General features: G+C 46.3%; 1 protein-coding gene across 1 annotated transcript in view; it reads left to right on the plus strand.

Annotated features, from left to right (window-relative positions):
- The window catches only part of LOC144601413 (G protein-coupled receptor kinase 5-like), a 213,293-nt gene that overhangs the window by 162,261 nt on the left and 38,595 nt on the right, over nt 1-12,437 (plus strand). Inside the window, exon 6 of the mRNA XM_078413511.1 lies at nt 11,840-11,932. Coding sequence (XP_078269637.1) covers nt 11,840-11,932 — 93 coding nt within the window. The remainder of the gene's footprint in view (nt 1-11,839; nt 11,933-12,437) is intronic.

Genomic DNA, 12,437 nt, shown 5'->3' on the forward strand with positions numbered 1-12,437 from the left:
TCATCGACTTGATAGTCAAGAGTCAAGTGGGCGGCACGGTGGCGAAGCGGTAGAGTTGTTGCCTTACAGTGACCCAGGTTCGATCCTGACGATGGAGTTTGTACGTTCTCCCTGTGACCGCGTTGGGATTTCTCCGGATTCTCTGTTTTTCTCCCACAGCCTAAAGATGTGAAGGTTTGGAGGTCATTGGTTATAGTAAAAAAAATGTAGTTTGCCCCTAGTGCGTGGGATAGTGCTAGTGTACGTAAACCAAAATAATTTAAACCTAAATAATGCTCCCACGTCTGTGTAGTTCTGAGCTTAAGAGCATATTTGGAGGTGTAGTGCTTAATAGCATATTTGGAGGTGTAGTGCTTAAGAGCATATTTGGAGGTGTGGTGCTTAAGAGCATATTTGGAGGTGTAGTGCTTAAGAGCATATTTGGAGGTGTAGTGCTTAAGAGCATATTTGGAGGTGTAGTGCTTAAGAGCATATTTGGAGGTGTAGTGCTTAAGAGCATATTTGGAGGTGTAGTGCTTAAGAGCATATTTGGAGGTGTAGTGCTTAATAGCCTGATCGTTGTAGGGAAGAAGCTGCCCCTGAATATGGCCATCACAGTTTTCAGGCTCCTATACCTTCATCCCAATAGTAGGAGTGAAATGAGAGTGTGGCCAGGGTGATGGGAGTCTCCGGTGATGCCGGCTGCCTTTTTGAGGCAGTGACTCTTGTAGTTCCCTTCGATGGTGGAGAGGTCAGTACCCGTGCTGGACTGGCCAGTGTTCACCACCTTTTAAGAACAATCTGGTGTCACTCTTATTCACAAAATGCTGGAGTAACTCAGCAGGTCAGGCAGCATCTCGGGAGAGAAGGAATAGGTGACGTTTCGGTCGAGACCCTTCTTCAGACTGATGTCGGGGGTGGGACAAAGGAAGGATATAGGTGGAGACAGGAAGATAGAGGGAGATCTGGGAAGGAGGAGGGGAAGGGAGGGACAGAGGAGCTATCTGAAGTTGGAGAAGTCGACTTTCATACCACCGGGCTGCAAAGTGCCCAGGCGAAATATGAGGTGCTGCTCCTCCAATTTCTGGCGGGCCTCACTATGGCACTGGAGGAGGCCCATGACAGAGAGGTCAGACTGGGAATGGGAGGGAGAGTTAAAGTGCTGGGCCACCGGGAGATCAGTTGCGTTAATGCGGACCGAGCGCAGGTGTTCAGCGAAGCGATCGCCGAGCCTGCGCTTGGTTTCGCCGATATAAATAAGTTGACATCTAGAGCAGCGGATGCAATAGATGAGGTTGGAGGAGGTGCAGGTGAACCTCTGTCTCACCTGGAAAGACTGTTTGGGTCCTTTGATGGAGTTGAGGGGGGAGGTAAAGGGACAGGTGTTGCATCTCGTGCGGTTGCAAAGGAAAGTGCCCGGGGTTGGGGTGGTTTGAGTAGGAAGGGACGAGTGGACCAGGGAGTTACGGAGGGAACGGTCTCTGCGGAACGCAGAGAGGGGAGGGGATGGGAAGATATGGCCAGTGGTGGGGTCCCGTTGTAGGTGACGGAAATGTTGGTGGATGATATGTTGGATCCGCTGGCTGGTGGGGTGGAAGGTGAGAACGAGGGGGATCCTGTCCTTGTTGCGAGTGGGGGAGGGGGAGCAAGAGCGGAGCTGAGACCCTAGTGAGAGCCTCATCTATAATGGAGGAGGGGAAGCCCCGTTTTCTGAAGAACGAGGACATCTCGGAAGCCCTAGTCTGAAACACCTCATCCCGGGCGCAGATGCGGCGTAGACGGAGGAATTGGGAGTAGGGGATAGACTTTTTGCAGGGGACCGGGTGGGAAGAAGTGTAGTCCAGATAGCTGTGCGAGTCGGTGGGCTTGTAGTAAATGTCCGGTGTCACTCTTAATGGACTAAGGAGTTTGTTTTGCCCTCAAACCCCCACTGCCTTTGACCTCCTGGATGTGAAAGTCGCAGTGATAGGTTGTGAAGTTTTAGCTGTTGTAATGCACCCTGCAGATTTTACCCAGTGCAGCTTTCGTAGTGATAATGAAAGAGTGGAAGATAGTTTATTCCCGAAATTGAATCTCATAATATGTTTCATGCTACCTTATAAATTGAGTCAGGCTTTTTAGGAACTGATGGATGTTGCAGTCAACAAAATTACCACAGAAGTAAATAGATTTTGATATCACAAACAGTCTGCACAACATTGTTTTGTTGCTCCAGATTCCGGTATCTGCAGTTTTGTGTCTAGATTTTAGTATAAATTCTCCGTAAGTGGAATGCAGAAAATCGTGGCCAGTTACATTTGCCTGCCATCTGTTAGCATTGCCCCAAACTTCAGGGTCTCGACCCGAAACGTCACCCATTCCTTCTCTCCTGAAATGCTGCCTGACCTGCTGAGTTACTCCAGCATTTTGTGAATAAATACCTTCGATTTGTACCAGCATCTGCAGTTATTTTCTTACACGCCCCAAACTTGATGATCATTTCAGGGACCCAGATACAGAGGAGTATTGAATGTACAGTTGTCAGCATTCACCATCAGTGGCCTGAAAGCAACTGTGAACCGTCCACGCCTGCGAGAAAGTAGAAGTTGAGATGTTACTTATGGTGATCATCATGGAATTAACTGAGAAAGTGGGAATTGGTCAGTCTACACTTGTGTTGTAAACTCACTGGGGAATTTGGGAATTTTGACACGGGTATCAATAGACCCAAGATGCATTTTCCTGTTCATTATAATGGGAGAAAATGCTGAGGGGCACTTGAGCAAGATTTTAAAAGATTTGGATAAGTTATTAGGTTAACTGTACTTCTTTAAGTCTTCCTAGGGCGTTTTTTTTAAGTCATTCATTTTTTTAAAAGTTTTTTAGACTGCATATTGGTGGAACAGTGGTACAGTTAATAGAACTGTTGTATCACAGATCAGTGACTCGGGTTCAACTGTGACTTCAGGTGCTGCCTATATGGAGTTTGCATGTCCTCCCTGTAACTGTGTGGGGCTCCTTTGGCTGTTTCGATTTCCTCCCACATCCCAAAGACGTGTGGGTTGGCAGATTAATTGGACACTCTTAATTGTCCGTAATGTGTAGGTGAGTGGTAGAATCTGAGGGAAGTTGATGGAAATGTGAGTCGAGCCAGAGGACATGGGTTTACGACGAAGGGGGACAGATTTAATAAGAATCTGAGCGGTAACTTTTTCACACAAAGGCTGGTGGGTATATGGAACAAGCTACCAGAGTTGAGGCAGGGACTATTGAGGCAGGGACTATTGGAACATTTAAGAAATAATTAAACAGGAACATGGATAGTCAAGTCCAAGTCAAGTCAATTTTATTTGTATAGCACATTTAAAAACAACCCACGTTGACCAAAGTGCTGTACATCTGATTAGGTTCCAATGGAAAAAAAATGAAACATACAGTAGCACGCAAACAGTTCACAGCGCCTCCTCAATGAGCCTCAAACGCTAGGGAGTAGAAATATGTTTTGAGCCTGGACTTAAAGGAGTCGATGGAGGGGGCAGTTCTGATGGGGAGAGGGATGCTGTTCCACAGTCTAGGAGCTGCAACCGCAAAAGCGCGGTCACCCCTGAGCTTAAGCCTAGACCGCGGGATAGTGAGTAGCCCCAAGTCGGCCGACCTGAGGGACCTGGAGTTAGAGAGGGGGGTTAGAAGATTTTTGATGTAGGGGGGGAGTGTCCATTTAGGGCTTTATATGTGAATAGGAGGAGCTTGAAGTTGATTCTGTACCGTACAGGGAGCCAGTGGAGAGAGGCCAGAATCGGGGTGATGTGGTCCCTTTTACGGGTACCCGTCAGGAGTCTCCCTGCGGCGTTTTGGACCAGTTGCAGGCGGGACAGGGAAGATTGGCTGATCCCAGTGTATAGGGAGTTGCAGTAGTCTAGGCGGGAGGAAATGAAAGCGTGAATGATTTTTTCTGTGTCGTCGAATTGGAGGAAAGGTTTGATTTTAGCTATGGTTCGAAGTTGGAAGAAGCTTTCTTTTACCACAGCGTTGACCTGCTTATCAAATTTTAATGCAGAGTCAAATATCATGCCGAGGTTTTTGACATGCGGTTTGACTAGGCAGGATAGACTTCCAAGACTGCCTGTTATCAATTTGATGGAGTCGGGGGGGCCGAATAGGATGACCTCAGACTTGCTCTCATTTAATTGGAGGAAGTTCTGTGCCATCCAACATTTTATGTCCTCAAGGCAGTGTGAGAGGCTGTTTAAATTTGACTGGTTGTTGGGTTTCAGGGGGAGGTAAAGCTGAGTGTCATCGGCATAGCAGTGGAAAGAAATGCCGTGCCTTTGAATGATTTGGCCAAGGGGGAGCATGTATAGAGAGAAGAGAATGGGGCCTAGGATGGAGCCTTGTGGAACTCCGCAGGAGAGGCTAGCTGGAGCAGAGGAATAACTGCCTATGTTGATGGCGAAACTCCTATCTTTGAGGTACGAAGCGAACCAGCTCAGGGCAGTGCCATCAATGCCAACCGCGTACCGTAGACAGTCAATAAGGATGGTGTGGTCCACTGTATCGAACGCTGCGCTGAGGTCGAGAAGGAGCAGGATTGCACAGTCGCCGGTGTCGATGGCGAGAAGCAGGTCATTGTGTACCTTCAACAAGGCAGACTCTGTGCTGTGGTGGGCTCTGAAACCTGACTGGAAACTTTCCAGGATGGTGTTTTGGTGCAGGTAGGGCACTAATTGGTTTAGAATTGCCTTTTCAAGGACTTTTGACAGGAATGGCAGTTTGGAAATGGGTCTGTAGTTGCTAGGCAAGGTGGGGTCTAGGTTAAGTTTTTTCAGTAGGGGCTGGACCACCGCGTGCTTGAAACTGGTTGGAACAGTGCCAGTGGCCAGAGAACTGTTGATAATAGAGAGGATACTGGGACCGGCTATTGCAATGACATCCTTCAGAAGGGCAGTGGGGGCAGGATCAAGGGGGCAGGTTGCAGGTTTCATAGCGGAGACAAGCTTTGCAAGGGAGGATAGAGTGACGGGTTGGAAGCAGTCCAATTTAGATGAACAGACTAGTGAGACAGCTAGGTCACAGGTGGGAGGGGAAATGCTCATTCTAATATTCTCAACTTTGTTGTGAAAAATTTAGCGAATTCTTCGCACTTAGCAGGGGACCCAACTAAGCTGGTACTGGGGGCGGGACATATGACAGAGGTAATTGTTCTAAATAGGACCTTGGAGTTATGAGAGTTTTTGGAAATAAGGTCGGAGAAGTATTGTGCTCTAGCAGACTTTACTGCTGCCTGGCATTTGAGAAGATTGTTTCTCAGAATTTCGAAGGAAATTTGAAGCTTGTCACATTTCCACCTCCTTTCTGATTTTCTGCACTCCCTTCTTAGGGCTTTGGTGGTGTCATTGAGCCACGGCCGACCTTTGGGCTTAGGCTTTTTCATTTTAAGGGGAGCGATAGAATCCAGGATGGAAGAGCAAGTGATATTAAATAAAGAGGCGAGATCCTCAGTGCTGAGATGGGGGGGAGAGGCCTCAATAGTGCAGATGTTGGGGGCAGCTGTGAGAGCCTCGGAGAATTTACTGGCAGACAATGAATTTATGTCGCGGGAGTAGCGAACAGGGAGATGAGATTTTGCGGGAGATAAAGGCAGAGATGCGTCAAAAATGATAGCGCTGTGGTCCGATAGACAGGCTTCAGTATCATATCATCATATCATATATCTACAGCCGGAAGTTTCAATGTTGTTGATTGGGAATCCGGACGATAACACTAGGTTGAGAGTATGGCCTAACTTGTGAGTGGGTCCCGTGGTGTGAAGAGTCAGATTGAAGGACTCAACCAGGTGCATAAATTCACTCACAAGAGGCTTAGTGGGACAGCAAACATGAATATTAAAGTCACCAAGAATCATGATCCGGTCAAATTTGGGCAAAATGCTAGAAATCAGATCAGCAAATTGGGTGATGAAGTCCTTATGCATTTTTGGTGGGCGATACACAAGAACAATTAAGAGGGGATAGGCTAGGCCTACTTTAATTAGTTGCACCTCGAAACTGGAGAAATGATCAGCGTTCAGGAGGCGGCAGTTGAAATGTTTCTTAAACACAGTGGCTAAGCCCCCACCGCGTCCGGAGAGCCTAGGCGAGGTGAAAAAGTTACAGTCATCAGGACAGAGTTCCACGAGTGGAGCAAGCTCACCAGGGTTAAGCCAGGATTCTGTGAGCAGTAAGAAGTCCAATCCACGGGTGATGAAGAAGTCGTTGAGGATGAAGGTCTTGTTCTGTAGGGATCTTGCGTTGATCAGGGCCACTTTAGCAGGGACAGCAGGGACAACAGGTGAGCTTCGGTCCGGTAGCGGCTCCCACGCCAGCGGACAGGACAGGTATAAAGATATATGGGCCAAACGCAGACAGATGGGAATAGTGTAGAAGGGACATGTTGGTTGGTATGGGCAAATTGGGCCAAAGGGCCTGTTTCTATGCTGAATTACTCTATGACTCGAATAAAATTGTTTAGGTAGAGTTACTGTAAAAATAGGTCCTTAAATGTCTGTTTCCATACAATATCTCTCCGTGACTGTAGGTTTATGAATGCCTTTAAATTTTTTGACAGTTCTAGCTAAGTTAGGGCACATAGCTTCACTGGCTGTCAAATTTTGTTATCATTTTGTGGGTGGTGTTATTTTTGCCACACACCATGATGTTGCTTTTACACTAATGTAATGAAAAGCCTCGACACAAAGTATTCTCTCAACCTTTTCCATAAGTTCCCCAGTTAAAGGATCACAGAGTGCTGAGCCATGTTGTGTACAGAGGCAGCAGCAAGTGCTGTCAGATCGCCCTTGATTGTAAAATCAGCCCCATTTTATCTACTGCCATCTCTTCTCTGCAAGTTGCATGGAATGTTGATCATCTGTTTGATATAATTAGACCCAGCTCTGCTGGAAAATGCTACTGTGAAAGTAAACAACGTCAAAAGAATTTGCAAGTCAACCAGCTTTCTTTGTGGGGCCAGCAATCATTTTCTTGATTAAAGCATGTCTCAAATTCAGGTTTGTGATTTCAGTTTGTTGTATCCTGCATCTGTGATACTGTAAGTTAAGATAATTGGAATACAGCATACAAGAAACATGCCAGGGTTTGAACGCTTGTTAATGCTTCTCTCTCTGTGCTTTGAAGTTCTGGTTAATTGTTGTAATGTCTGCACAAAGCATTCATACATATATGGCATATATTTGAATGAGGTCATTGCTTGCAGATCAGCATGTGAACACTGCTTATATATTGAGGCTTAATGCTGGCAGCTAATATCTGTGACAGTGTACATTGCTGAGCAGCTAAGTGCCTGCCCTGAGCAATAAGGCACATTGTATGCAAAGAGGATAGAGGGTGCCTAACTTGTGATGGCAGGATGTGCAGCTGTTATCTGCAGTTCTCACAAGGTTGAGTCAGCAAGTGGTTAAGGAAACATCATAATGTGTAAAATTAGAAAGGTAAATGTTTACTCATTAAGTGCAAAAATGCCAAAGATTTTCCATCGGCACAGTGGCGCAGTAGAGTTGCTGCCTTACAACGCCAGAGACCCGGGTTTGATCCTGACCTCGGGTGCTGCCTTCTCATAGAGTCGTAGAGTGATACAGTGTGGAAACAGGCCCTTCGGCCCAACTTGCCAGCGGCCAACATGTTTCAGCTGCACAAGTCCCACCTGCCTGCTTTTGGCCCATATCCCTCCAATCCTGTCCCATCCATGTACCTGTCTAACTGTTTCTTAAACATTGCGATAGTCCCTGCCTCAACCACCTCCTCTGGCAGCTTGTTCCATACACCCACCACCCTTTGTGTGAAAAAGGTACCCCTCAGATTCCTATTAAATCTTTTCCCCTTCACCTTTAACCTATGTCCTCTGGTCAATGATTCCCCTACCCTGGGCAAGAGACTCTGTGCGTCTACCCGATCTAATCCTCCCATGATTTTATACACCTCTATAAGATCACCCCTCATCCTCCTGCACTCCAAGGAATGTAGCCCCAGCCTACTCAACCTCTCCCTATAGCTCAGACCCTCGAGTCCTGGCAACATCCTCGTAAATTTTCTCTGTACCCTTTCCAACTTAGATTCAGATTTTTCAGCAATGAGTGTGGGCCAGGGAGATGGCACGTTGTGGTGGTAGGCAAACTACAGTGGATGGAGGCTGGAGTTAATGCGCGCCTCTCGAGTCATTTCACGATTGTGGATGTCAGAGCCACTGGGCAGTAGCCATAAAGACACACTACATTGCTTTTCTTTGCCATCGGCTGATAGTGGTCATCTTAAAGCAGGTAGGAACCTCAAATCAGACTACGGCGAGATTAAAGATGTCCGTGAATACAGGTGCCAGCTGATCCGTGCATGTCCTGAAGATGCGGCTGGGAACTCCAACTGGGCCAGTTGCTTTCTGGCACGCGCTGCTAAGCATCTGTGCAGAGTCTGTGATGGCAGTGCAGTACTCTTTTAGGTTGGCCACAGAGTCCATGAACATAGACCAATCTACCGACTCCAAGCATTTGCGAAGGATCTCATCTGTTTCCTCAGACCAGCGCAGCACGTCCTCTACTGGATCTTCCCGCTTCTGTTTCTGCTGGGAATATAAGCACAGCTACATGGTCAGATTTTCCAAAATGTAGTCTTTGGCTGTGTAGTAGTGGCAGTGCAGAAGAGTCGTGGTTGTGTACAATAGGGCAGACAAACATCAGACTAAATTCAACTAAAGTAAGTGTGAAGTAAAACATTTTGTTTGGAAGAATGAGAATAGATATGTAAATGGCACAGTTTTCACAGAAGGGATTGTGGATTCATTTAAACACAGAGTAAAAGCACAGGGCACCATTTCGTACTTTAACTATGCCCTTCCCAGCTGCTATCAGGCAACTGAACCATCCTATCAACAACTAGAGAGCGGTCCTGTCCTGCTTTCTATCTCATTAAAAGCCCTCGGACTGCCTTTAATTGGACTGTACTGGGCTTTATCTTGCACTAAACGTTATTCCCTTTCTCGTGTATCGTTACACTGTGGATGACTCAATCATAATCATGTGTAATCTTTCCGCTGACTGATTAGCACGCAACAATAGCTTTTCACTGTATCTAATAAACAAAACTAAATTTGTGGCAGTACCATGTGGAAACACTGTTAAAAGGTACAGGGGTTTGTTAGCTTTAGTTGTGGGGAAATGGAGTACCAAAGAAGGGAAGTGTACTAAAACATAAAACATTGGTTCAACCTTAGCATGAGTACTGTATTTAATTAAGCAGTGAAACTTTAGAAAAATATTAAGCCCTCAGAAAGGGTGGAGAGGAAATGTGGTGGAACAGCTCTAGGGATGAGAACTGAAGTTATGTTGTAGAATTTGGAGCAGATCTATAGTTGTTTTCTTTATCAGCAGAGAAGGTTAAGAGGGATTTGTAAGAGATGTTTAAAAATAACTAGACCAAGTGGACCCATTGGGCCCAAACCTCTCCTGCATTGGTGCAGCACCCTCTCCCATCCCTCCCCTTCCCCTCCCCCCTCTCCTCCCCCCCCTCCTCCCTCCCCCTCCCTCCACCCTCCCTCCCCCTCCCCCACCCCTTCCCCCCCCACTCCATCCCCCTCAACCCCCCTTATCCGCCCTCCCCCTCCTTCCCGAGGAGATAGATTTAAACTTAAAAATGTGAATAACTTTTAAACTATAACACCGATTTCAGTGAAACGTCTTCCATTAGCACCAAAGGGACGACGGTGAGTAAGGTGGGCCTAAAATTGTCGCGCTATCGTGTACCGTTTTGGCTGTAGTTCAGGAACAAACAAACAAACAAACGAGAGTTTTAGTATATAGATGAGTAAATAATGGGAAAATGTTTCTGGGAGCAGAAAGATTGGTACACAGAGGACACGTAGAGTGGCACAGTGATGTAGCTCGTGGAGCTGTGCCGGAGACACCAGTTCCATCCTGAGACCGTGTGGGTTTCCTCCAGGCGCTCCGGTTCCCCCCACCCTCTGTAACATTCCCCCTCCCACGTGTATTGAGGGTTCAGTTTTGAGGTGGATAGAAAATTGGTTGGCGGACAGGAAGCAAAGAGTAGGAATAAACGGGTCCTTTTCGGAATGGCAGGCAGTGACTAGTGGGGTACCGCAAGGCTCAGTGCTGGGACCCCAGTTATTTACAGTGTATATTAATGATTTGGACGAGGGAATTGAATGCAACATCTCTAAGTTTGCGGATGACACGAAGCTGGGTGGCAGTGTTAGCTGCGAGGAGGATGCTAGGAGGCTGCAGAGTGACTTGGATAGATTAGGCGAGTGGGCAAATGCATGGCAGATGCAATATAATGTGGATAAATGTGAGGTTATCCACTTTGGCGGCAAGAACAGGAAAGCAGAGTATTACCTGAATGGTGACCGATTGGGAGAAGGGGAGATGCAACGTGACCTGGGTGTCATGGTGCACCAGTCATTGAAAGCAAGCATGCAGGTGCAGCAGGCAGTGAAGAAAGCGAATGGTATGTTGGCATTCATAGCAAGAGGATTTGAGTTTAGGAGCAGGGAGGTTCTGCTGCAGTTGTACAGGGCCTTGGTGAGACCGCACCTGGAGTATTGTGTGCAGTTTTGGTCTCCTAACCTGAGGAAAGACGTTCTTGCCTTAGAGGGAGTACAGAGAAGGTTCACCAGATTAATCCCTGGGATGGCGGGACTTGCATATGAGGAAAGACTGGATAGACTGGGCTTGTACTCGCTGGAATTTAGAAGACTGAGGGGGGATCTTATAGAAACATATAAAATTCTTAAGGGGTTGGAGAGGCTAGATGCGGGAAGATTGTTCCCGATGTTGGGGGAGTCCAGAACCAGGGGTCACAGCTTAAGGATAAGGGGGAAGTCTTTTAGGACCGAGATGAGAAAACATTTCTTCACACAGAGTGGTGAGTCTGTGGAATTCTCTGCCACAGAAGGTAGTTGAGGCCAGTTCATTGGCTATATTTAAGAGGGAGTTAGATGTGGCCCTTTTTGCTAAAGGGATCAGGGGGTATGGAGAGAAGGCAGGTACAGGCTACTGAGCTGGATGATCAGCCATGATCATATTGAATGGCGGTGCAGGCTCGTAGGGCCGAATGGCCTACTCCTGCACCTATTTCCTATGTTTCTATGTTTCTATGTATGAAGTGGATGTGGAAATGGGATAACATAGACCTCGTGTGATTGGATGATCAATGCGGTCGGTGTGGACTCAGTGGGCCAGAGGGCCTGTTCCATGCTCTATCTCTAAACTAAACCATTTAAGATGTTAATAAAGGAACCTGGGGTGAAAAAAAGAAAATATTACTCGACTACATTGCACCATGGGGCCTGGATGCTGCTGAAGCACCTTCAACGTTGACTATCAACAGCGAGGTGGATAGACACTTGAAGGAAAATAAAATCACATGGCCACTTGGGAAGTCGTGGGATTCTGGGCTTAATTAGATATTCCTTACAAAAAGCCAGCATGGGCATAATGGGCTGAATGACCATTTTCTCTGCTACAATTCAGAGAATAGTTCCATAATTCAGTCAAAAGGAATCTGCAGGGGATTGCTGTAATACCTAGAAAGATTAATGATTGGTGATGTTAATTGGCTGGGTAAATGTATGTAGTAGTAAATGTATGTAGGTTAATTGGCTGGGTAAATGTAAAAATTGTCCCTAGTGGGTGTAGGATAGTGTTAATGTACGGGGATCACTGGGCGGCACGGACTTGGAGGGCCGAAAAAGGCCTGTTTCCGGCTGTATATATATGATATGATATGATGATATGTTGCAAGGAATATGAGAAGATCTGTGTTGCTCTTAACTCTTAGTATATCCTTTCTCCCTTTGTAATAATGTTTATGTTCTACAACAGGTCAGTCCATGATTATCTCAGCGGACAGCCATTTAATGAATATCAGGAAAGTATGTACTTTGATCGTTTTCTCCAGTGGAAGTGGCTGGAAAGGTAAGGCTCACAGAAGAGCAGCCAAATTTCTTTCAATTGCATTTTTTGTTTAAAGAACTGGAAGCATCGGGAGCATCTCGAACCATCAAAACCTCAAGGGTGATGCCACATTTCAAGAGTCAAGTGTATTTAATTGTCATTTGTACCAACAATGAAACAAGGAAATTCTTACCTGCAGCAGCATTACAGACCTATAAAGGCAATACACCTAGATAATATATAATAAACAAAAATTCAATAGATAAACAACCAGAATACTGGAGCAGAAAGAAACCCAAATTACTTAGCGCAACCATCAACAGTCCATTGAAGTTCATAGTTGAGGTTAGTGTTGTGTAGTGTTCAAGAGCCTAATGGTGGTTGCGAAGAAGCTATTCTTGAACCTGATGCTCACATCTTTCAGACTCCTATATCTTCTCAGTGGTAGGAGTGAAATGAAGGTATGGCCAGGGCGGTGTGGGTTATTGATGCTGGCTGCCTTTTTGAGGCAATGCCTCCTATAGAT

Source organism: Rhinoraja longicauda, chromosome 16 (genome assembly GCF_053455715.1).
Source record: "Rhinoraja longicauda isolate Sanriku21f chromosome 16, sRhiLon1.1, whole genome shotgun sequence".
NCBI lineage: Eukaryota > Metazoa > Chordata > Chondrichthyes > Rajiformes > Arhynchobatidae > Rhinoraja > Rhinoraja longicauda.